A 27,360-nucleotide genomic window follows, 5' to 3' on the forward strand; every position below is an offset into this window, starting at 1 on the left:
CAGGCAAGTAAGATATAAACAAGTATATAATCGAATCAAATAATCAAAGAATGAAATAATGAAGCATTAAATAATGTATGAGTGTAAGTGCGAAGGAACCGGCTCATTGTAAGAAAGCCCAAGAGTAAGCTATGTGAGGTTGATGGCGATGCTTAAAAAGCAATCGACTTACAAGGGTGTGAAAAAAAAGGGCTCGATATTAAATCGAGAAAGTATGGCTTTTATAGTTTGAAAAAATGGTTTTTTGAACTAAATTCAAATGCAATAACTATGCATTATTAACAAATGAAATTATAATAAACATAAAAAAAAGATATTAACAAAATACTAAAAGAATAATAATAAAAAAACTAAAGGAAGATAACATCAAATAAAAAGCAAAAAAACTTCACATGAGTATCGAACCCTCTCCACCTAATATTATGCAACTAAACTCTCTCCACTAGGCCACTCAATACTATCTGCTATTGAAATGCTATCATAAATATATGAACTGGGCTAACAGATTTATAACAAAATAAAAACAAAATAAACATTCTTATGTTTTCTTTTTAATATCTCTGTTAAAAAACAAATTAAGCTAAACAAAAAATAAATAATAATAATAAAAGAAAATAAGAACATATACTTTTTTTCTGATTTTTGTGTTAAAAATGAAATAAACTAAAAAATAAAAGAAATAATTAAAAAGAAAAAGAAAATGGAAACAGAAGCTCGTCTCCCTCACTCGAGCTCAAACCTTCAGCATCTCACTCGCATCTTTCCATCTCTCACACGAATCCCTCTCTCGCTCTCAACAAACCCCTCTCAATCACTCTCAACTCTCACAATATTTTCAACAGCAAGCACATGAGAAAGATAAAAAAGAAAGAAAGAGAAATACTTACAAAGTGTCGTGGTGGTGGTGGCGGTGAAGAACGTATAGACGCCGGCCTCCAGGTAAACGGTTCTAGGTCTTTTTCCTTCCTCAGATTTCCGCCTCTAGCTTTTCTGTGAACAGTGGCCGCTCCTCCAACCTTTAGAAATTAGGGTTTTTTTCTCTTTTGATTTTTTGCCTCTCAGTTTTTGTTGTGCTCTTTTGAAAAATCCCCCCTTCTCTTACTGATTTCTCTCCTTTTATATTTCTGTGAATTAGGGTTTCAAAGGTGCCTTTGGTAATCCAGAAGAGTAACTCTGCAAGGCACTTTTGATGTTCAGAAACTGGATTGACCCCTTTGATGTATGGATTTGAGACAGGTAATCTGAGCATCTGAGCATTCCTCTCTGTTTTTGTTTTAATTCCCATTTGGGAATTTCTGGATTTTGAATTTTACTGCTTTGAGTAATTCTCCACTTTTTACTGCAGTGAATTTTTTTTAGAAAACTCTGTTGATTTGGTTGAGGTTCAATGGCTGAGTTACTTGGAAGTGAAGACACAAGGGAAAACACAACCAACATGGTTGTTAGATGATTAATTTCAAATTTAGTTCTTCAGCTTGAAAGGCAGGAACTGTTGTTACCATAACTTTTCAATGTGGAATGACATTGCACGTGGATCATTACTAGAACGTGTTCGTGAAGGAAGTTCCTTTATTTGGGTTGGGCAAAATGATGTTTTAACTTTTCCACAGAAGGTTTTTTTTGCAAGACGACCTTGGTGGTAATAGTCCTCTATGTATGGATCATTACTATGAGTGACAGCAAGCTGCAATCTAAGAATACTCTCAATTTCATCACTTGTCATATACTTGGAGCGAAACTGTAATGAACTGCTCTCACTCTTCTGGCTACTGGCATTAGAACCCTGATGGGATAAACGATGACTGTGCTTAGCATTTTGAGTTGATTTTGGTCTATGATCATACTTGCTACTGACGGATGAGCTAGAGGAAAGGTGGGGGTTAAATAAATGGGACTGGAATCCTGACAAGTAGCCTGCAGATCGCTGAACAGGATGATGCAGTCTATGCTGTTGGTGTAATTGATTCATCAAATGAGGAGAAACTGATCCAATATGAAGCTGTAATTGTTGCTGCAACATATTACTTAGGAGGTTGGAACGATCTCCTGGATATAACCCTGCTTGGTTGGCCAATTGGTTCTGTACTGTGATTTGAAGAAGATTGTTGAGACCTACCACCAGGGAGAGGATAAGAAGTGAATGAAGATTTTGGCGCCAAAACTGGTTCGCTCGAAAAACGAGGAAGTTCTCGTCTCTTGTCAGGATAAGAAGACGTTCTATACAAGGGCCTTGGTTCTTCTGTGTGTGAAATAGAGGAATGTGGATGTGATGACCATCTCTTTTCATCACCAGTAGTTTCACTATCATAAAAAAAACTGATCAAACCAGTTAGGAACAGGTTCACTAGAGCGATGTTCGAGGTGGTATTGCAGCTGTCTTTGCTGCTCAAGATACGACGACGTTCGGCATAAGGGCTTTGATTCTTGTAGATGGGTGACAGAAGAATGTGGATGTGAGGACCATCCAAGGACCAAATTCTCTGGAAATTTCTGCTAAAACCACCTCTGTATTTTCTGCAAGAATTCCAATCATAAGTCCAGCCAACCTATGGGTACCAGTCGGTGGTTTCAATTGGATGCATTTCTGAGCCAAATTATACATGCTTTCTATTCCGGTCGTAAATGGCCTGATGTATAGAAAATGAGAAATATACAACTCAATCCAGTAACATGAAGTTGTACAGAGACTCTCAGTATTACCCAGCATAACTTGTAGCAAGTTTCTTAAGCCCTCACGAGTTTGTTGATTATCACACTGAATCCAGAATGGACTGCAGTCCAGTTTAGTAATTTGTGACCTCCATTTTTCCCAGGCTTTGATAAAGTCGGGTTTGGATTTAAAACAATCTCCTAAATTTCCAACAGCTGATTCATGACGTAATCGAGGCATTTTGGAAATAAGAACAGCGACTGCCTCCACCAGTCCATTTTCTAACTCACGGTAGCTGAGTTGATCTAATTGGTAAGACCCGTGTAACCGCAGCATTTTCACCACTATATCTAGCCAACCAACTGACAATGCAGATGACATCACTTCCCAATATCTAGGATCATCTTCAATCACCTGTATGTTGACAAGATCATTCTGAAAATCCACAAGCTTGCCATGAATTGTTTCCTGTGTACTGGTAAAGAGGCTATCATAGTCAGCTAACCAATCAACAAGCCTTTCAGGCAGCCATGCTTGAGATTGCTTGTCCACATAAAATATTTCCATCAATTCCCAGGCAGCTTTCAAACATGTTGGCTAGTTTGCGCTACTTCATAGGCAAGATATTGTTGTTTGTGATTTGATGATGGATTGTTGGATGTTATTGCTGCAGGTCCTTGCGAAACCATCAGTTATGATGATGAAGGTGAGGTTGCACCGCGACTTTTCTTCTCCTATTGTACATCTTAGAAGTGGCGGAGGACCTATGCATTCCCACTGCCAAGAGCCTGTTGCCGCCAGCTCCACTGACTTATGTCGGTTATTCGGTTTTGGTTGATTGATGTCGGTTTAATATCTCAGCTCACTGCAGATGGAACGTCGAGGGTTAATGCCGTTGTCCGCGTCGACGGTTGAGCCGCTGCAGAATGGTTTGTTGTAGTTTGGATTCAGAAGCTCGTGCTGGAGTTCACTGCTGCTACGACTCTTCGAATATGTTGTTCTGAACTGCGTCGACTCTATACGGCATGGCTGCGTTGCCGTTTCCTTGGATGCTTGGTTTGTGTTTGGATTGCATTTGCCGTTGGAGTTGGCTTATGTGTTTGCAACATTTGTTGCTTGTTGAGTCTTGGTGAATCCCTATACTGTTAGGATACAACAGAAGCAATTAATCCCTGTTATGAATATTGGTTGACCTGCATTGGTACATCAAAATGGCCATGGGCTGAACGTATGATTGCATGGTTGTAATGGCTTTATGTATGTTTTATGGTTTGAATGTGTAATTTGACTTGGTTTAATGGTTGAATTAGAATGGAATAGGTAAATGAACAAGTAAATGGATATTCAATGGAAAATTATGGGTGAATTTAGGGTTTAATGGATTTGGGTTGACTTTGGTCAAAGTTGACCAAAAAGTCAACTGTTGACCAAAGTCAACAATTGGTCAAAAGTGTCGATTTTTTTTATTTTTCTTGTATGGAATCACATGTACTGGTTTAAACATGGATGAAATAGATTGAAATGGATTAACAAATGGTTTGAAGTCGGTTTCCAACTTGTTTTGCCTTATGACTTGAATGTTTGACTTTGAAAAGAACATGACTGATAATGCACATGAACAAACACCATGACTTTGGACCAAGACCAATCCTCATGTAAAAACCAAAGTAAGGTTAGGCCAAGCACGCTAAACAAACATAAAAAATTCAGGACCAAAATCGGGGTATGACAGTTGCCCCTATTTAAGCGTCTTCAACTAGAGAATATGAAGCAGGATGTTCTTCATATGATCATAGTGGGAGATGGTTAAATACTAAGAAGACCCGGATTTTGATCCTGAATCCCCATGAAACAATACCTGTCAGCATCGTCAAAGAAGCAATCTCAAAAGAAGAATCCGTCTGGTACGGTGAAAATCGGCCTGAGTACCGAAACAGAAAGTTGACCTGGATACCAAAATAAATGGTAACACAGGAATACCCATGGCCTGAACGCCGCACATAGCATCGGAATATGAGAGTATCAATGTTGGTCTGATCACCGGAAATCTGGTCTGAACTCCACTTCGATCTGGAAATCGGAAACTGGCTTGAATGCCAATTCGGTCTGGATACCGGGAACTGGCCTGGACGCCACTTCGGTCTGGATACCGGGAAAACTGGCCTGAATGCCACTTCGGTCTGGATACCGGGAACTGGCCTGGACGCCACTTCGGTCTGGATACCGGGAAAACTGGTCTGAACACCACAAGTTCTTCGTCCTGACTGTTGAGAACTTCTTCGATCTGGAAATCGGACACTGGCCTGAATGCCACTTCGGTCTGGATACCGGGAAAACTGGCCTGAACGCCACAAGTTCTTCGTCCTGACTGTTGAGAACTTCTTCGATCTGGAAATCGGAAACTGGCTTGAATGCCACTTCGGTCTGGATACCGGGAACTGGCCTGGACGCCACTTCGGTCTGGATACCGGGAACTGGCCTGGACGCCACTTCGGTCTGGATACCGGGAAAACTGGCCTGGAATGCCACAAGTTCTTCGTCCTGACTGTTGAGAACTTCTTCGATCTGGAAATCGGAAATTGGCTTGAATGCCACTTCGGTCTGGATACCGGGAACTGGCCTGGACGCCACTTCGGTCTGGATACCGGGAAAACTGGCCTGGAATGCCACAAGTTCTTCGTCCTGATTGTTGAGAACTTCTTCGATCTGGAAATCGGGAACACTGGTCTGAACACCACAAGTTCTTCGTCCTGACTGTTGAGAACTTCTTCGATCTGGAAATCGGGAAAACTGGCCTGAATGCCACTTCGGTCTGGGTACCGGGAACTCTGGCCTGAACGCCACTTCGGTCTGGATACCGGGACAACTGGCCTGAATGCCACTTCGGTCTGGATACCGGGAACTTCATGTCTATCAGCATCGGCGAACATAACAAAGTAGTGATACGTGAGCCGGCACGCGTGCCAAAGATGACCAATCAAAAGAGGATAAAGTTGCTGACTTGGAGCAAATACCCAAAAGAAAGGGGAAGACCCACTGGGGATAATACTGCTTGATCAAGGCAAGCATCCAAAGGGGACAAGACTATCAATACCACAAAAAGGGGATTACATCTACCGGTTTGTAGGCAGAAAACCACAGAAAAGCAACCAGTCATCGACCAGGATGAGCACAAATGGTTAATTCTGCTAGGGGATGAAAGTGGGATTTTACAACTACCAGCTAGTAGGTAGAAAACCACAAAGATAGGACTTACAACTACCGGTTTGTAGGTAGAAGCCACAAATTCTGCCGAGGATAAGATGAATGAGTGCCGGTTAATGAGCGACTATTCATTTATGCCCCAGGGAAGCACGGGCGACAGCCAACAGGAAGCCAGTTTAGGATCGATCCAAAAGGCAGACTGAAATAGGACTCATCCTAATGAGGACAGAACTCAATAGGGAAAACCCATCCCGTTAGGGAGGGAACGGAAACAACCGTCATCCACGAGGATGTATCTCGGTGGGGAGCGCAGAAGGAATGGTGGACATTTTCTGCCTAAGGGGTCAACTCTATATGGAGAGATCAAACACACCCACTTCTGCTAAAGGAATGGACCCAATGCTTGCAAGATGCTGCCAACTTCGAGGAGTAACACTGCTGGGAATACCCACTCAACTAAGGAGTCACTTGTTGGGAAAGCACCAACCTCTCAACCATGCTGATGAACCCAATTCTGAAACCGATCCAATGGCGGGAAGCTAAACTCTTTCCAACAAACCAAACTCGGCTGGTCACCACGGCCTAGGGCTAATGGATATGTTTGCAATGTTGATGCATGAGTTTTTTTTTGTTTTACACAATGCCCCATGATCATGGAAATGCTATGCACTAATGATGCAATATGCTATGCTTATCTAAATGATGAATGCGTAAACACACGTCTCCTCCAGAGACAACACCGGGGAACTCCAGGAACTGTGCTGAGGATCTTATAATCACGTCAACTTCCACCCTGCTGGGGAAAGACAAACCTTGCTGAGGATGCACTCCATCGAACCCGAACTGCTTGGAGATTACCCTGCTAGGGGAGGCAACCCATTCTTATCTCTACTGGGGATGATTTTCTCCAAACCCGATCCGCTTGGGGATAATAAGTCATGAACAAACTTCAGTCTGAGCACTGGAAACAAACTTCTGGCTTGTCACTTGGGATACCGAGAATGTTTTATGCTTGCATGCGTATGTTTGAATTTTACGATGGCGTAATGCTCCGTGAAAACGGAAATGCTACGCGATTTGGGAGGATGCAATGCAATATGATTCTACATGCAGGGATGCGAAATGCTGGGGAAAATGCCAAGCTGAAGCAAGGAATCCCGTTGGGGAAATGATTATAATCTTCCGGACCCTGGCACTACTGTTGGAGATGCACAGCATAATGAACTATGTGGGGAGATGACCGGCCGCGCGGTGTTCTAGTAATGGCGAGATACCGAGGCTCTGACTGGGGAGAGAACGGCGCCGTAAACTGTTGTTGGGGAATCAAAAGTGGTTCTGGCAACCATAATCTACGGGAGATGACTCAGCAGGAGGAGGCAAACACCGATACGGTACCGAGGTTATGCTTCCAGGAAAGAAATCATCGATCTGGGATTGAAAACATCGATCTGGCATCGAACTCTGAGGAACAGCTGCTTCTGCTGGGAAGCTACAGTCTGGTACTGTCAATTTCGCTGGGGATATACAGTCTGGCACTGTTAACTCTACTAGGGAGTGTATAGTCTGAAACAACCGCTTGGGGGGGTACAGTAGTGAGAACCTGCTGGGAATATTAAGGAAATGCCCCGAGTGTACCTTTACAGCAATTTTAAATGTTCATTGAGCATGTACCTGTAAAGCTCTTATGTTTCATGATGCAATGTTTATCAAAAATTCGGACGTCATTTTTGCAAACAAAACAGTAAAATGAAAATGAACACAGAGATGTACTGAATAACATGATTTTATTGATTGAATGGCCTCTGAATAGGCGTTTACATCAGGAAGCAATCCCTGGAAAGAGGTAATCGCTCAGAAGATAAAAAAAACAGAAATTAATCTAATGGCAATGTGAAATGGATTTCTATTGGGTTCCAATTCTGCTATGACTTGCTCGTCTTCAAGATCCTCGAGATGATCAGCCTTCTGAAAAAGGTGATTGGACTGTTTCCTACCCTTCTGAAAGTTTCCAGTCATCGACACAAGATGAGATTCAGAACTAACTCAGAACGCAGTCATTCGCTTAATCCCTAACTTTTGCCTGGATCGCCCTTTCGGGTTTTCAATCCACCGGGATACCCATTTTTGCCTAAGTTGCCTTTTCAGGTTTTCAACTTACCGGGTGTACTATCTTTTCATTTTTAAATCCCTAATTTTTGCCCGAACCTTTTTCCTTTTCTTGGTTCGTCGGGATGCCCATTTTTTGCCTGGACTGTTCCTTTTACTGTCCAGCGGGTCTATTTTATGCGAAGTATTTTTTAACTGCGTCTGAGTTTATCGGGGAAGTGAAGTCTTCACCATCCATCGTTGCAAGCATTAAGGCCCCTCCATCAAAAACCTTGGTGACAACATAAGGTCCCTCATAGTTAGGAGTCAACTTGCCTCTGTGATCTGTCTGAGGAGGAAGGATCCTTTTCAACACTAAATCTCCGACTTGGAAACAACGAGGACGCACTTTCTGATCAAAGGCTCTCTTCATCCGACTCTGATACAACTGCCCATGACAAATGGCTGCCATTCGCTTCTCTTCGATAAGACTCAACTCGTTGAACCTTGTCCGAATCCATTCAGCTTCGTCTAGCTTGACATCCAACAGGACTCTTAGAGAAGGAATCTCCACTTCAACAGGTAGGACTGCTTCCATACCATACACAAGGGAGTAAGGGGTTGCCCCGGTCGATGTACGTACTGAAGTGCGGTACCCATGCAAGGCGAAGGGTAGCATCTCATGCCAATCTCTGTACGTAACGACCATCTTCTGCACAATCTTCTTTATGTTCTTATTCGCTGCCTCAACAGCACCATTCATCTTAGGACGGTAAGGGGAAGAATTGTGATGCTGAATGCTGAAGTTCTGGCACAACTCCTTCATCATTTTGTTATTGAGATTGGAACCATTATCCGTAATGATTCTCTCGGGAATCCCATAGCGACAAATGATTTCCTTCTTAATGAAACGGGCAACCACATGTCTGGTGACATTCGCGAATGATGCTGCTTCGACCCATTTGGTGAAATATTCGATGGCAACGAGGATGAAGCGATGCCCATTGGAAGCGGTCGGCTCAATCTTTCCAATCATGTCAATGCCCCACATCGCAAACGGCCACGGCGAAGACATCACATTCAGAGGATTCGGCGGTACATGCACCTTATCAGCATAAATCTGGCATTTATGACACTTCCGAGCATACTTGAAACAATCTGATTCCATGGTCATCCAGTAATAACCCGCCCTTAACAATTTCTTAGCCATTGCATATCCGCCGGCATGAGTACCGAAGGACCCTTCATGAACTTCCTGCATTAACATGTCCACCTCGTGTCTGTCCACGCATCTGAGCAAAACCATGTCGAAGTTCCTCTTATACAGTACATCATCTTTGTTCAAGAAGAAACTACCTGCCAATCTTCTCAAAGTCTTTCTGTCATTGTTGGATGCCCCTGCAGGGTACTCTTGATTCTTCAGAAAGCATTTGATGTCGTGATACCAGGGCTTATCATCAACTACCAGTTCAGCAGCAAACACATACGCGACCCTGTCAAGGCGCATTACATCGATCCTGGGAGCATGGTTCCACCGAATCACCTTGATCATGGAGGATAGAGTAGCAAGAGCATCTGCCATCTGGTTCTCATCACGAGGTATATGATATAGCTTTACTATTGTGAAGAAAGTCAACAGTCTTCTCGTGTAATCTCTGTAGGGGACTAGAGTAGGCTGGAGAGTATTCCAATCACCATTCACTTGATTGATCACTAGAGCTGAATCTCCAAAGATGTCCAGAGTCTTGATTCTCAAATCAATGGCTTGCTCAATACCCAAGATACAGGCCTCGTACTCAGCTTCATTGTTGGTGCACTCGAAAGTCAGACGAGTAGTGAAAGGCATGTGGGCACCTTTCGGAGTTGTAATGACAGCACCAATTCCACTTCCTCTGGCATTGACGGCCCCATCAAACGTTAAAGTCCACTTTTCATCTGGATCAGGTCCCTCCCCAACAACTGGCTCTTCACAGTCTTTCATCTTGAGGAACATGATGTCTTCATCCGGAAAATCAAACTTCATTGGCTCATAATCGTCAATCGGTTGTTGAGCAAGATAGTCTGACAGAATACTCCCCTTGATGGCTTTCTGGGATGTATACTGGATGTCGTACTCTGTCAGTACCATTTGCCAACGAGCAACTCTTCCGGTGAGAGGTGGCTTCTCGAATATATACTTGACTGGATCCATCTTGGAGATCAGTAAGGTTGTGTGAGTCAGCATGTATTGTCTCAATCGCTTAGCAGCCCATGCAAGTGCACAACATGTCTTCTCAAGCATTGAGTATCTCGACTCGCAGTCTGTGAACTTCTTACTCAAGTAGTAGATGGCATGTTCCTTCCTACCAGTCTCGTCGTGTTGACCGAGAACACAACCCATAGAATTGTCAAGTACTGTCAAGTACATAATCAGCGGTCTCCCTGGGACTGGAGGCATGAGGATAGGAGGGTTCTGCAAATACTCTTTTATCTTTTCAAAAGCCCTTTGACAATCGTCGTTCCACCTGATAGCCTGATCTTTCCTCAGCAATTTGAAAATTGGCTCACACGTGGCTGTTAGATGAGAGATGAACCTTGCGATGTAGTTCAACCTCCCTAAGAAACCACGGACTTGCTTCTCTGTTCTTGGCTCAGGCATTTCCTGTATCGCTTTCACTTTGTCAGGATCCACCTCAATCCCTTTTCCACTAACAATAAAACCCAGTAGCTTTCCAGATCTCACCCCGAAAGTGCACTTGTTCGGATTAAGCCTCAGCTTGAATTTCCTTAACCGTTCAAACAATTTCTGCAGATTCACCAAATGTTCTTCTTCTGTCTGAGATTTGGCAATCATATCGTCCACATAAACCTCGATTTCATGATGAATCATATCATGGAATAGAGTCACCATAGCTCGTTGATATGTTGCCCCAGCGTTTTTCAGACCAAACGGCATCACCTTGTAGCAGAAGGTGCCCCACGGGGTTATGAAAGTTGTCTTCTCCATGTCCTCTGGCGCCATCTTGATTTGGTTATAGCCAGAAAAGCCATCCATGAAGGAGAATACCGAGAACTGAGCTGTGTTATCCACCAAAACGTCGATGTGAGGTAATGGGAAATCATCCTTAGGGCTGGCTCTGTTCAGATCCCGGTAGTCAACACACATCTGTACCTTTCCATCCTTCTTAGGTACTGGAACGATATTTGCGACCCATGGCGGATAATTGGTAACCGCTAGAAACCCTGCATCCAACTGTTTCTGCACTTCTTCCTTTATCTTTACAGCCATCTCTGGTCTTGTTCTTCTGAGCTTCTGCTTGACCGGAGGACAACCCTCTTTGAGAGGTAAACGATGTACCACAATATCTGTGTCAAGCCCTGGCATATCCTGATAAGACCAAGCGAAGACGTCAACATACTCTTGCAACAGTTCAATCAACCCCTTCTTCACATCATCTTCCAAAGCAGCCCCTATCTTGATTTCTTTCTTGGAGTCCTCGGTGCCAAGATTAATCACTTCAGTAGACTCTTGATGCGGTTGAATGACCCTTTCCTCCTGTTTTAGCAGCCTGGCAAGTTCTTCAGGGAGTTCACAGTCTTCATCAACCTCTTCTTCAGCTTGGAAGATTGGATTTTCGAAGTCGAAGCGAGCCATAACAGAACTGTTATCAATAGGATCCGGTGATGTGAATCTGCATGAGTGATGGTATGTGCTTATGAGTGTGAACAGTGAGTGAAAACTAAACAAAGTCATTGCCAAATATTTTTATTCTTTTGAAATTTTGAAAACTGTAAAAATAGAAAGACAGGGAACGAAATATTTGAATGCAAAAAGACGTCCTTTATTTTTGATAAAAAATGCAAGTGTCACATAGATGAGCCCTACAATGAGTCATTACGCCCTGGGCGGAACGTAAGACTTGGACATGCATGAATAAACAAAGAAAAATTACTCCTTTAGAAGAGTGACTTGGACAATTTCCTCGGAAGACCAATTGTTGATGACTTCACCCGGGATCCTCGGACGCACCCAGTTGTCGATGTCGCAATCACTATCCCCATCTTCATCGTTGATCGCAGAGATCTGGCCATATTGGATGACGCCAGCACTGGAGAAAGTAATTGGCCCCTGACGAGTCTGAAGTGCTGAAGTTGTAGAAGTCAGCGCTGGTTGATACCCAATCCCAAACTTGTCATCTTTCATCGGTAACTCCAACAGACGTCCCCAACCGGGAGCAATACCTGAATCCACCAAAGCTTGCGCCTGCTTGAAAGATGAGATAGGGGCGCCTGCTTTAACCTCTTCCACCGGAGCTGCATCCTTGATCTGAATTGACTCGAAGGCCTGACAGAGAGTCTCATGAATTTCACCTTCTACCTCTACATACTTGAATGTAGCCAGGTTACTGACCAGGATGTCCTCCTCACCACAGACAGTGATAATTCGTCCGTTGACCGGGAATTTAATTTTCTGATGCAGTGTTGAAGAGACTGCCCCAGCATTGTGAATCCAAGGACGACCCAGCAGGCAACTATACGAGGGACTGATATCCATCACATAGAAAACGGTGTTGAAGGTTTGTGATCCAATCTGAATTGGCAATTCTACCTCTCCAAACACCGACCTCTTAGAACCATCGAAGGCTCTCACCATGAGATCAGAAGGCTTCAAGACCAAACCTTCTACTTCCAACCTTGACAGGGCTCTCTTGGGTAGCACATTGAGAGAGGAACCTGTATCCACCAGAACATGAGATAACACGGTGTCTTTGCATTCCATTGAGATATGCAAAGCCTTGTTATGATTGCGTCCAGCTGGTGTTAAGTCAGAATCAGTAAAGCCCAACCCGTTGCTTGCATGAACATTTGCAATGATCCCTTCTAGTTGGTTTACTGAGATCTCCTGAGGCACATATGCAGCATTAAGGACCTTCAGAAGTGCCTCCCTGTGTGCCTCTGAACACAACAGGAGTGAGAGAATGGATATCTTAGACGGCGTCTGAATCAACTGATCGACTACCTTGTAATCGCTTTTCTTTATGATTCTCAGAAGCTCGTCCACATCCTTCGCAAAAGTGGGCTCAGAGCCGGCTTGGGGTGCAGAGGTACCCTCATTTACAACTTGCTTGCCCTTGGCTTTCGCCGCAGCATCAACATTATCATCTTGGGTAACCGGTGGTGAGAACAGTCTGCCACTCCTGGTGAATCGCCCGATTCCACCAACATTATCCACTGCGGGACCTTCAACTTCGAGTTCAGACTTTCGACCCTCTTCTACCTTCAAAGGTCGTTCCACCCCATGATCGTGTGTGTATACACTCCCCCCATAATGCCATGGAATGGCCCTTTCACTTGTGAAAGGTAAAGGACCAGGGGTTGTGATTGTCATGGCGGCCGGTCGCACTGGTGGCACTGTTTGTGCTTCTGGCACACTGATCTGATTAGTCGGGTAAAAGATGGTGATAGTAGCGACATCAAAGTCATACTCGGGAACCTCATTCATTGAAACAAAAACATCCGGAATACCGGAATTAAGTTCAGTTACATCAAAATCAGGCACATTGTTTGGTATATCATCAACAACATTTGGAAAATTAAATACATCAATGGGAAATACACAATCAGCAGGAACACCATCTGTGAATTCTTCAACAACGTCTTCAAATACCTCTTCAACTAACCCTTCAGCAAATTCTTTGACAGACGAGTCTTCAACTTGGAGGGTACCATTGTCAAGCAAAACCTGGATACCCTGTTGCAGTTTCAAGCAACCCTTCCCCTGCGTAGCGCAATCCAAACAATCTTTCCCACAACCGGGGAAAACATCGGCCTTCAGCAAGCATTCCTTAATTTCCCACAACGGGGTCTTCAACTTCAACACATCCTTAACAGACTTGGCTTCTTCTTCCAGCATATTAACATTCGCACCACCATGCTGTGGCATGGGATTGTTGACAACATTAGGAGCCGGTGCAAGGCTGATAGCCTTTGAATCAATAAGGTCCTGAACTACGTGCTTAAAAGCTTTGCAGTTCTCAATATTGTGGCCAGGTGCCCCAGAGTGGAAGCTACACCTAGCGTTGGCATCGTAACCCACCGGAAGTCTACCAACAGGAGGGGCCAGAGTGCGTAGCTGCACCAGTTGTAGCTGTTGAAGATTGGCAAGCAGTTGAGCGCACGACATTGGAAGAGTGTCGAAACGCCGGTCCATCATCCTCTGCCTCTGTTGATAGGTGGGTCTGTTACCTGGTTGTTGTTGTTGTTGATACTGAGCTGGTTGACGTTGTGGTTGCTGTGGTCGGTATTGGAAGATGCAGAATTCACACCCCCTTCCCTCTGCTTCTGTCCTCCCATAAATGGCTTCTTTACTCCTGATGAAGATCCACCTCCATTGTAGCTCTTGTAGGTCTTCAAGTAATTCTCTACCCTCTCTCCCGTAGAGACCACATCAGCAAAGTTAGAGGCATTGCACCCCACCAGACGCTCAAGGTAAGGTCCAGGCAACGTATTCATGAACATGTTGGCCATCTCCTTTTCCAAAATGGGAGGTTGAACACGGGAAGCTGTCTCCCTCCAGCGTTGAGCGTATTCCCTGAAGCACTCATTGCTTTTAAGAGACAGGTTCTGGAGTTGAGTTCTGTCCGGGGCCATGTCTGCATTATACTGGTATTGCTTCACAAAAGCCTCTGCCAAATCCCTCCAGCAACGGATATGGGCTCTATCCAGCCTCATGTACCATTCTAGGGATGCCCCAGCTAGGCTATCCTGGAAGAAATACATGAGTAGCTTCTCGTCATCAGAGTACGCAACCATCTTCCGGAAGTAGGCTTGCACGTGGGTCTTCGGGCAAGAGCTACCATTGTACTTGTCGAAGATTGGGACTTTGAACTTTGGTGGGACCCTCACGCCTGGGACCAATCCCAAGTCAGAAACATCTACCCCCAGGGGATTTTGTCCTTCTACCGCCTTCAGCCTCTCCTCTAGTCTCCTGAACATGGGATCCATGCCATGGCCCATGCCAAAGTCTTCTGGCAGCAAGAACTGATCATCTTGATCATCGTGAATGGGTTGATGATCAGGATTGTTATGTGGAATTGGGATAGCCCCCGGTCCATTAACCTCTCCAACTGGAGGATCAGTCACGACCTCTGGTTGAGTAGTTGCAGGATTCCTTTGTATCATTTGTCTAATCTCTTGCTGTCCCTGCGCTACTCCCTGGACCACGTCCATGAACTGGTTCATGCGGACCCTCATCTCTGCGAGCTCTGCTTGTAAATTCTCCATTGCTCTTTGCTGGTTTCTGCGGGTACCGTACCGGTGAATTCCTGAATCGGCTATCCTGCTGATGGAACACCAAATAATATGAGAACACCGCGGCGACACCTGTTATGCAAGAATATGCAAAAATGAAATGTTAATGCAATGACATGTTTATCACTTCAAAAAGGTATTCTACCCCCTTGATTCCAGTCTCACGAGAAAATCGAGCCATAAACTTCGGAGATCAAGATGCAATAGAGAGAAGGTCTTCATATAGATAAAATCAAAGAGAATGGCCTTAGCCGATAGTACATCAAAAGAGGATTTCCACAACAAGCCTGTGGATCATCATTACACAGCAATAAAGCAAAAGTAAAGGGGGGAACAAGAATCAGGATTCAGCCTCCTGTGTACAAACCATAAGGACTGCTCCTCACTTCAGCCAGTAATGCTATCGTGTCGGGATGATCTGGAGATTCTGTCAAACGCCGGATAAGTAGATTCCTCTTGTGAATGACTCCATCCATCTCGTTGATGTGCTCTCTGTAGTAATTCCCATCATCCTCTCCGAACACCTCTTCAAGTCTGGATTTCTTCAAACCTGCCAACACCTTAAGTTCTTCAATCTGTCCTCGAGCCTCATTGAGTTGATCGGTGATGTAACCATTGGTAGAACGAGCGCACAGAAGCTCATGGTTCTTCTCTTTCAACAAAGCCTTCAATTTCTCCATCTGACCAGTCAGTTCAGTCACCATCTCCTCCTCCTTTGCCTTCCGAGAAGTTGAAAATGCATCCCATCGCTCTTGCCATCCTGCCAATTTACCATAAGCATCCATTAATTGTTGCTTGACTCGCTTCAACTCAGAACTGGATGATCCCAAGGCCTTGTCTGTCTTCCTGAAGAAGTCCACCTCCACAACTAATTTCCCTTCTGCTTCCCCTTGCAATCTGACGGCTTCCCCCTTCTGATATTCTGCCTCATGGAATTGATGCATATAGTCTTGCAACTTCACACTTAACTCCGAGTTTTCAACTTGAAGCTCCTCCATGGATTTCTTCAATTTGTCATACTCCTCTCGGCTCACCATTGTTGACCGCGCAGGAGTCGGTGGATACAAAGGTTCTTCTACAGGAAACGGCAAACCCAACTCTTCGACTCTTCCTTGAAGCCACTCTCCATACTGAGGGTAAGTTCTACAATCTCCTTTTCCAAGCACAGTTCTTCCTCTCTTGATCACCTTGAGCCAAGCCTCAGCTGCTTTACGGGATACAGTCAAATCAGGCGCAGAATGGAAAAACAGAGATTCTTCCACATCCATTTCCAAAGGCGGAGTCCTTAAAGCATACCCAAACTGTCTGACTGCTAGAGAAGGATTATAGTTGATTCCTCCTCTTCTTCCTACCAATGGTACATTTGGGAAGCTCCCACAACTGTGAATAATATCCGCCCGAAGCAAGCTCCGGTCAGACCACCAAGAAATATCTTCAGCTCTCAACCCCATCAATCTCTTCGACCAACTCAACGAGTCCTTGACATCAACGAACGCTCCTGATTTGGGTAGGTGAGAACTGAACCACTTATAAAACAAAGGCGCACAACAATTCAACAATCCTCCTTTTCTATTCTCATTCCTGTGGTGCACTGAATGAAAGAAATCTCCTAGCAAGGTCGGCACTGGATTTCCCAACACGAAGAGGCGTATTGCGTCCATGTCCACAAATTTGGCAACATTAGGGAACAGGACAATCCCATACACACAAAGAGCCAACACAGCATTGAAACCCCTCTGATCACCATCTTCAAGTTTCTTCTTTGCTTCTCCTAGTAAGAAACTCAAATGAAAACCACTGACTCCTCCCTTCTGACACATATTAGCCTTCAAGACTGATTTCCCCAAATATGTGGCCGAAGCAACCATGCTGAGATCGGGCAGAAACTCAGAACTATAGAATAACAACTGTGACTTAATAGGAACTCTGAGAAAACTAGAAATCTCCTCCAAAGTAGGGACCAAAATATAATCCGGGAATGTGAAACACCTCAACGAGTCCTTGACATCAACGAACGCTCCTGATTTGGGTAGGTGAGAACTGAACCACTTATAAAACAAAGGCGCACAACAATTCAACAATCCTCCTTTTCTATTCTCATTCCTGTGGTGCACTGAATGAAAGAAATCTCCTAGCAAGGTCGGCACTGGATTTCCCAACACGAAGAGGCGTATTGCGTCCATGTCCACAAATTTGGCAACATTAGGGAACAGGACAATCCCATACACACAAAGAGCCAACACAGCATTGAAACCCCTCTGATCACCATCTTCAAGTTTCTTATTTGCTTCTCCTAGTAAGAAACTCAAATGAAAACCACTGACTCCTCCCTTCTGACACATATTAGCCTTCAAGACTGATTTCCCCAAATATGTGGCCGAAGCAACCATGCTGAGATCGGGCAGAAACTCAGAACTATAGAATAACAACTGTGACTTAATAGGAACTCTGAGAAAACTAGAAATCTCCTCCAAAGTAGGGACCAAAATATAATCCGGGAATGTGAAACACCTCAATGGAGGGTCATAGAACTGCAGCAGTGTAAAGAGAGCATCGTGTTGATCTTTGGAGAGAACCGTGACGAAGCTTAGAATCAAACCGTAATCTTTCCGGAATCCTTCTAGAGAATCGTGATCCATTGACTTCATCAGTTGTTGAATAGGCTCCAAATAAACCACTGGAAACTTGTAAGCGACGTGTCTCTTTCTACCAATATCCATCTCAGGAGAACCAGAAAACCCCGCCCGGAATCAAGAAGAAGATGTAAACCCCCTAGAAATGGATAAACATGTGTTAAATGATATGAATGCAAAATGATGTGATGCAATGCAGTGACATGGAAACCAAGACTGCTGTATCCGCTTGAGCAACTGTCGGGTTGCACTGTCTGAAGAGAAAACCACTGAAGAATATAACACAAAACCCAAAACTCTGCTCTAGAAAACCGGGTTGGTTGGAGGTTAAGGTTCCCTGAATTTAGCCCGCCCCTCACTTGTAGGTTCTAAGAACAGAAGTTTGTCAGCTTCAGCCCTTCGGTCGAGAATAATACGTTTACCACTGAAGGTTTGGCATTATTACGGGATAAAAGACCTTTGCTGACTCCCCTCAACAAGACATCCTAAAGCAAGTTCCCAGTCTCGGGGTCCTCGGGTTGATCAGCAAGAATGCGCCCACCAGAGCTAACATAATCACGTCTCGGAGGAGAGGCCTCGACTGAGTTCTCGGGAAATGGTCACCAGAGTCGATGATTTCTAGAGGAATATCTGTCGTTATGGAACACCCATAGGATAGAATATATCCAACAGAAACCTCGTCTGGAATGTGGGTCTCATGAACGACTTAACGTAGCAACATACCACGCAAGCCTCATGACTATCCACTCTAGCACCTATGTGTACACTCAAGCCTGGGTAGTGGGCTTATCTCTCATAGAACAGTCCCAACCCAACAAACAAACAACCCACAGATACAGCAAGCTTATGTACATGAATGCAATAAGGTAAAGCAGGTAAATGCGGAAAATAAATAACTGTACAAAAGAATAAACACCCAACAAACAAGAAACCTACAAAAGCTAGGAGGGACTCGCTTAGGGAAACCTTGTCCCCAGCAGAGTCGCCAGCTGTCGCAACCCGAAAAATACGGTGGTGCGAAAAAACAACCGGCGAGAAAGAAATGACAGAAGAGTCGCCACCGTGCGTTATTTATCCCAAAGGAGGGAAAGGAAACGCTCGAAGTAAACCTGGAGAAAGGAAAGGAAAAGACAAGGTCTCGCAACCAAATCTTGGGTTCGGGAGTCGATTATGCGAAGGGAAGGTATTAGCACCCCTACGCATCTGTAGTACTCTACGGGATCCACTCTTGTTGTTTCTTGTCTAAAGGGTGTGCGTTTATCTAATGTACTATTTACTAAAAGAAAGGGTCAAAGAAAATGACTCGCACGGATGTCGCATCCACTACATACGTATCTCATCTGAATATGAGAATCAGAGTCTTCGTAGCTCGGCTACCTATGGGTGAAGGATAAGTGTGCTCGCTAAGACGTCGCGTCTTATGCCTACGTATCTCATCGGGAATGAGAATCAGAGCAAAACGTAGTTCAGCCTAACTACGGGAATAAAGGGTCTCGATTGCAACTAGGGCAAGAGAAAGGGAATGTCTCGATCGCAACGAGGGCGAGAGAAAGGATCGCAACGAGGGCGAGAGGAAACAAGGATTAGTTGTTAGTTGTTAGTCAAACTCGGCAAGACATCGCATCTCGTGCCTACGTATCTCATCTGGAAATGAGAATCAGAGTTGCCGTAGTTCGGCTCACGCACGCCAAACAAAACAAGACACCTACACACAAAAAGGTGGCAAACATGGAGCCCGACTGCCAATCACTGGACTTACATCAGCATCCGAACCAAAACACAAACAAAAGGGCAAACGTGGAGCCCGACTGCCAATCACTGGACTTACATCAGCATCCGAACCAAAACACACATAAAAAGAAAAAGAAAGGTTCCCGGAGTGGTCTCGCACGACCACCTGCCTACATACCTCGTCTGGAACAAGGATCAGGGCGATGTAGTTCCCCTACATAGGGGTTGCCATCTGAATATGGACTTAGAAAAGGAGGACACCAGTTGTGTCAAAAGAGAGTGGGCAATGTGTTCACGCCCTAGCAGTAGGTGTCGCAGCTCGCTGAACCGAGTCTTAGGCAGTTACCTCTTTGCAATAGAACAGACTACATGCCACAAGATCGGAGACGCTCGGAAAGGTCTAGAAGAAATGGGGAAGCTCTGCCCTAGAGTTGTCATGCAATATATACTTAAGTGTTTAGGATTTACAAATGGGAATATCTACCTAATGTTAGCATGCGAAGAATATGGGAATTCTACCTATGTTATCATACAAAGGGTTCTACCTAATAGGTGCTAGCTAAACGGAACAAGAATCGATGAATGGAGCAAGGAGAGGTGTTAGGGATAAAGGTAGATGGCGATGCATGAAGCAATCGACTTACAAGGTTGATGGCGATGCATGAAGCAATCGACTTACAAGGTTGATGGCGATGCATAAAGCAATCGACTTACAAGGAGGGTGGATGAATACGTGCTGGTTCTGTTAGGTTTTGAAAAATGATTACTCGACGTTGGATCGAGGTTTTGATCTTGTTTTGAAATGGTTATCGAATGTTCATTTTAATTCTTGTATTAACAGATGGATAAAGAATGAAAGAATAAATATTATACATTTCATGGGAGAGGGATACATTTTTATGAATGGGGGTTGACATGGCAATCAAGCAATACAAGTATATGCCCCATACACCATACAAGTGGGCAACAGTCAATCAGGCAAGTAAGATATAAACAAGTATATAATCGAATCAAATAATCAAAGAATGAAATAATGAAGCATTAAATAATGTATGAGTGTAAGTGCGAAGGAACCGGCTCATTGTAAGAAAGCCCAAGAGTAAGCTATGTGAGGTTGATGGTGATGCTTAAAAAGCAATCGACTTACAAGGGTGTGAAAAAAAAAGGGCTCGATATTAAATCGAGAAAGTATGGCTTTTATAGTTTGAAAAAATGGTTTTTTGAACTAAATTCAAATGCAATAACTATGCATTATTAACAAATGAAATTATAATAAACATAAAAAAAAGATATTAACAAAATACTAAAAGAATAATAATAAAAAAACTAAAGGAAGATAACATCAAATAAAAAGCAAAAAAACTTCACATGAGTATCGAACCCTCTCCACCTAATATTATGCAACTAAACTCTCTCCACTAGGCCACTCAATACTATCTGCTATTGAAATGCTATCATAAATATATGAACTGGGCTAACAGATTTATAACAAAATAAAAACAAAATAAACATTCTTATGTTTTCTTTTTAATATCTCTGTTAAAAAACAAATTAAGCTAAACAAAAAATAAATAATAATAATAAAAGAAAATAAGAACATATACTTTTTTTCTGATTTTTGTGTTAAAAATGAAATAAACTAAAAAATAAAAGAAATAATTAAAAAGAAAAAGAAAATGGAAACAGAAGCTCGTCTCCCTCACTCGAGCTCAAACCTTCAGCATCTCACTCGCATCTTTCCATCTCTCACACGAATCCCTCTCTCGCTCTCAACAAACCCCTCTCAATCACTCTCAACTCTCACAATATTTTCAACAGCAAGCACATGAGAAAGATAAAAAAGAAAGAAAGAGAAATACTTACAAAGTGTCGTGGTGGTGGTGGCGGTGAAGAACGTATAGACGCCGGCCTCCAGGTAAACGGTTCTAGGTCTTTTTCCTTCCTCAGATTTCCGCCTCTAGCTTTTCTGTGAACAGTGGCCGCTCCTCCAACCTTTAGAAATTAGGGTTTTTTTCTCTTTTGATTTTTTGCCTCTCAGTTTCTGTTGTGCTCTTTTGAAAAATCCCCCCTTCTCTTACTGATTTCTCTCCTTTTATATTTCTGTGAATTAGGGTTTCAAAGGTGCCTTTGGTAATCCAGAAGAGTAACTCTGCAAGGCACTTTTGATGTTCAGAAACTGGATTGACCCCTTTGATGTATGGATTTGAGACAGGTAATATGAGCATCTGAGCATTCCTCTCTGTTTTTGTTTTAATTCCCATTTGGGAATTTCTGGATTTTGAATTTTACTGCTTTGAGTAATTCTCCACTTTTTACTGCAGTGAATTTTTTTTAGAAAACTCTGTTGATTTGGTTGAGGTTCAATGGCTGAGTTACTTGGAAGTGAAGACACAAGGGAAAACACAACCAACATGGTTGTTAGATGATTAATTTCAAATTCAGTTCTTCAGCTTGAAAGGCAGGAACTGTTGTTACCATAACTTTTCAATGTGGAATGACATTGCACGTGGATCATTACTAGAACGTGTTCGTGAAGGAAGTTCCTTTATTTGGGTTGGGCAAAATGGATGTTTTAACTTTGCCACAGAAGGTTTTTTTTGCAAGACGACCTTGGTGGTAATAGTCATCTATGTATGGATCATTACTATGAGTGACAGCAAGCTGCAATCTAAGAATACTCTCAATTTCATCACTTGTCATATACTTGGAGCGAAACTGTAATGAACTGCTCTCACTCTTCTGGCTACTGGCATTAGAACCCTGATGGGATAAACGATGACTGTGCTTAGCATTTTGAGTTGATTTTGGTCTATGATCATACTTGCTACTGACGGATGAGCTAGAGGAAAGGTGGGGGTTAAATAAATGGGACTGGAATCCTGACAAGTAGCCTGCAGATCGCTGAACAGGATGATGCAGTCTATGCTGTTGGTGTAATTGATTCATCAAATGAGGAGAAACTGATCCAATATGAAGCTGTAATTGTTGCTGCAACATATTACTTAGGAGGTTGGAACGATCTCTTGGATATAACCCTGCTTGGTTGGCCAATTGGTTCTGTACTGTGATTTGAAGAAGATTGTTGAGACCTACCACCAGGGAGAGGATAAGAAGTGAATGAAGATTTTGGCGCCAAAACTGGTTCGCTCGAAAAACGAGGAAGTTCTCGTCTCTTGTCAGGATAAGAAGACGTTCTATACAAGGGCCTTGGTTCTTCTGTGTGTGAAATAGAGGAATGTGGATGTGATGACCATCTCTTTTCATCACCAGTAGTTTCACTATCATAAAAAAAACTGATCAAACCAGTTAGGAACAGGTTCACTAGAGCGATGTTCGAGGTGGTATTGCAGCTGTCTTTGCTGCTCAAGATACGACGACGTTCGGCATAAGGGCTTTGATTCTTGTAGATGGGTGACAGAAGAATGTGGATGTGAGGACCATCCAAGGACCAAATTCTCTGGAATTTCTGCTAAAACCACCTCTGTATTTTCTGCAAGAATTCCAATCATAAGTCCAGCCAACCTTTGGGTACCAGTCGGTGGTTTCAATTGGATGCATTTCTGAGCCAAATTATACATGCTTTCTATTCCGGTCGTAAATGGCCTGATGTATAGAAAATGAGAAATATACAACTCAATCCAGTAACATGAAGTTGTACAGAGACTCTCAGTATTACCCAGCATAACTTGTAGCAAGTTTCTTAAGCCCTCACGAGTTTGTTGATTATCACACTGAATCCAGAATGGACTGCAGTCCAGTTTAGTAATTTGTGACCTCCATTTTTCCCAGGCTTTGATAAAGTCGGGTTTGGATTTAAAACAATCTCCTAAATTTCCAACAGCTGATTCATGACGTAATCGAGGCATTTTGGAAATAAGAACAGCGACTGCCTCCACCAGTCCATTTTCTAACTCACGGTAGCTGAGCTGATCTAATTGGTAAGACCCGTGTAACCGCAGCATTTTCACCACTATATCTAGCCAACCAACTGACAATGCAGATGACATCACTTCCCAATATCTAGGATCATCTTCAATCACCTGTATGTTGACAAGATCATTCTGAAAATCCACAAGCTTGCCATGAATTGTTTCCTGTGTACTGGTAAAGAGGCTATCATAGTCAGCTAACCAATCAACAAGCCTTTCAGGCAGCCATGCTTGAGATTGCTTGTCCACATAAAATATTTCCATCAATTCCCAGGTAGCTTTCAAACATGTTGGCTAGTTTGCGCTACTTCATAGGCAAGATATTGTTGTTTGTGATTTGATGATGGATTGTTGGATGTTATTGCTGCAGGTCCTTGCGAAACCATCAGTTATGATGATGAAGGTGAGGTTGCACCGCGACTTTTCTTCTCCTATTGTACATCTTAGAAGTGGCGGAGGACCTATGCATTCCCACTGCCAAGAGCCTGTTGCCGCCAGCTCCACTGACTTATGTCGGTTATTCGGTTTTGGTTGATTGATGTCGGTTTAATATCTCAGCTCACTGCAGATGGAACGTCGAGGGTTAATGCCGTTGTCCGCGTCGACGGTTGAGCCGCTGCAGAATGGTTTGTTGTAGTTTGGATTCAGAAGCTCGTGCTGGAGTTCACTGCTGCTACGACTCTTCGAATATGTTGTTCTGAACTGCGTCGACTCTATACGGCATGGTTGCGTTGCCGTTTCCTTGGATGCTTGGTTTGTGTTTGGATTGCATTTGCCGTTGGAGTTGGCTTATGTGTTTGCAACATTTGTTGCTTGTTGAGTCTTGGTGAATCCCTATACTGTTAGGATACAACAGAAGCAATTAATCCCTGTTATGAATATTGGTTGACCTGCATTGGTACATCAAAATGGCCATGGGCTGAACGTATGATTGCATGGTTGTAATGGCTTTATGTATGTTTTATGGTTTGAATGTGTAATTTGACTTGGTTTAATGGTTGAATTAGAATGGAATAGGTAAATGAACAAGTAAATGGATATTCAATGGAAAATTATGGGTGAATTTAGGGTTTAATGGTTTTGGGTTGACTTTGGTCAAAGTTGACCAAAAAGTCAACTGTTGACCAAAGTCAACAATTGGTCAAAAGTGTCGATTTTTTTTATTTTTCTTGTATGGAATCACATGTACTGGTTTAAACATGGATGAAATAGATTGAAATGGATTAACAAATGGTTTGAAGTCGGTTTCCAACTTGTTTTGCCTTATGACTTGAATGTTTGACTTTGAAAAGAACATGACTGATAATGCACATGAACAAACACCATGACTTTGGACCAAGACCAATCCTCATGTAAAAACCAAAGTAAGGTTAGGCCAAGCACGCTAAACAAACATAAAAAATTCAGGACCAAAATCGGGGTATGACAGTAAGAAGACAATACACTCTGAAAGAGGGACATCCGTTACCGCTTAGCGTAAACATATCAAAGATGACTCACTGAGGAAAAAGAGGTGTATTCATTACCGCTTACTGGGTAAGTATAACCTACTGGGAGAAAAGATCAAATAGGATTTACAACTACCTGCTACTCGGCAGAAGTCCAAAGAGAGAGTATCCGTCATTGGTTAAAATGAACATATCAAGAATAAACTCAAAGGAAGAATATATGTCATCGGTTAGGATGAACATATCAAGGATAGACCACCTGGGGAAAGAGGAAGAATATTTGTTACCTATTAGGGTAAACATATCAAGGATAAACTGTCGAGGAGAAATAGGTATTACAACTACCGGTTATTGGGCATAAGACCATAACTAAGAGAAAATATGTCACTAGTTAAAGTGAACATATCAAGGATAAACTCTGAGGGGAAAATAGGATTTACATCTACCATTCAATTGGTATAAAACCGCAAAGAAGATCAAATTGTTCACTGGTTACAGTGAACATATCAAGGATAGACTCTCTGGGGAATAAAAGTAGGGATTAAAACTACCTTTTTACTGGGTAGAAAATCAAAAAGGAAGAATATTTGTCACCGGTTAGGATGAAGATATCAATGATACACTTGCTGGGGAAATGTGAAAACAAATCCTCTAGGGAAACAAAAAAGTAGATTACTTTTTACCGGGTATTAGGTAAAGGTAATGTACCTAACACCAAGAATAATATTACCAGTTACTGAGTAATAGAATCTTGGAGACCAAAAGATCTATCTAGGCAAGAACTAGAAAGAAACGATCAATCAAAGGCTCAACCTAGTGAGGATATAACTCAGGGGGAGTGGTTTCATCCAGATAATAAATTGGAGAGGAAACCGAAATAATCATCATCCACGAGGAAATAACTCGGTGGGGAATGAGAAAGGATAAACTCTTTCTACTTAAGGGGCTAACGCTTTATAATTAAAGGAGGACATACACACCAAATCTGCATGGGGAAATAATATCACCAAAACATGGGGAAATAATTCGATGTTGAACACTTTTTCATTTGGAGCTTGGATCATGATGAATTTTGAGGTGAAAGTTGGAGAAATCAAACATAATTGAAATTTTTCTAAGTACCAAGTCAAATGACCGCTTCTTCCACCTTGAATAACTTTTGCTATGAGCTTCAAATGGAAATGGTTTCTTCACCAAAGTTGTATCTCTTTCATCCCTCTTAAATTTGGTCACAAATTAGACATATTTTGAATTTGGAATGAGGGAGTTATTCCATTTTAGAAGTTGAGGAAAATTGCTTGTTCAATGGTAATGGCTCAAAATGACCTATAATGTTTCCTCTTGGCACATTCCCTTGCAAGTTGAATTTGAAGTTTCTCAAAGAATCAAAGTTTTAGAAGACTCTGGAATTTGATCATGAAACTTAAATGGCATTCATCTCATGAAAATTGATTAAGTTATGGTCCTTGGATGTTGACCTCCTAACTAGGGCACGGACAACATGACCTATAATCTTTCACCATAAAAAATGACTTTCGAAGCAAACTTAGCCCTTGATGTCAACATGAAAGTTATCTGGTATGTCATAAATAGTAACTTTGATCTTGGAATCATTTTCATATGACAAATATTGTAGGAGATAGGGTCTAGGGAACCCCAGTTTTGACCAGTTGACTTTCTCTGGTCAACCTCTTTGAACTAACTTGCAAAATTGAAGTTCTCTTTATTTTTGGGACTCATGGAGGGTCATATATGCATAAGATGATGTATAATGAAGTATCCCTTGATATATTTGATCAATTGTTGAAGAAACTTGTTGAGGAAGTCACACAAGATACCCAAATGAATTAGGGTTTCCAAGGCAAACAAGCTTCAAACTCTTGATGAATTCTTGATCAAAATGATAAATGAAGAACATGGGGATCCATATATGATGTTTAGAACCATTCCTTGATTGGTCTCCTTGCACTTAGGGTCTCAAATCCTAGATGTGAGCTTGATAGTGAAATTCTAGTTATCAGACTTTCGATGTCACACGGGTTGTTATGACATCCAATTCTGCACAGACAAGAATTATGTAGAACTTAAAAGTAAGTGCAGTAAATAACACAAGTAATTGTTTACCCAGTTCAGTCCAACATGACCTACATCTGGGGGCTACCAAGCCAGGGAGGAAATCCACTATTAGTAGTATTAATTCAGACCTTAAACCAACTGTTTAACCCTATCACTTAATACCTACCCAATGCAATTTCAATCTTACACTAAGATCAGAGTTCCTACTCACTCCCCCTCAATCCCCTCAGTGATTACTACCTTTAATCAATATTAAATACAATTCTGAAGTCACACTTCAAACAACTCTTGATTGTACTTAACAGCTTTAATCA

At 42.6% G+C, this 27,360-nt stretch overlaps 1 protein-coding gene across 1 annotated transcript; it reads right to left on the bottom strand.

Annotated features, from left to right (window-relative positions):
- Positions 1-2,386: 2,386 nt before the first annotated feature.
- LOC127104198 (nuclear pore complex protein NUP85-like) lies at positions 2,387-22,590 on the bottom strand. Its single transcript, XM_051041398.1, has 2 exons — positions 22,171-22,590; positions 2,387-3,247 (listed from the first exon to the last, which is right to left on the bottom strand). Exons 1-2 carry the CDS (start codon positions 22,588-22,590, stop codon positions 2,387-2,389), a joined length of 1,281 nt encoding a protein of 426 aa, XP_050897355.1.
- Positions 22,591-27,360: the final 4,770 nt, after the last annotated feature.

The sequence above is a fragment of the Lathyrus oleraceus genome, chromosome 7 (assembly GCF_024323335.1).
Source record: "Lathyrus oleraceus cultivar Zhongwan6 chromosome 7, CAAS_Psat_ZW6_1.0, whole genome shotgun sequence".
NCBI classification, from domain to species: Eukaryota; Viridiplantae; Streptophyta; class Magnoliopsida; order Fabales; family Fabaceae; genus Lathyrus; species Lathyrus oleraceus.

What these genes read in the sequence shown, in the direction of transcription:
- LOC127104198 (XM_051041398.1), bottom strand. Translation starts at nt 22,590, where the DNA reads ATGTTGCAGCAACAATTACAGCTTCATATTGGATCAGTTTCTCCTCAT. An exon ending in AAAAAACCTTCTGTGGCAAA is followed by an intron (nt 3,248 to 22,170) that starts GTTAAAACATCC and finishes AGCGCAAACTAG; the next exon opens with CCAACATGTTTGAAAGCTGC.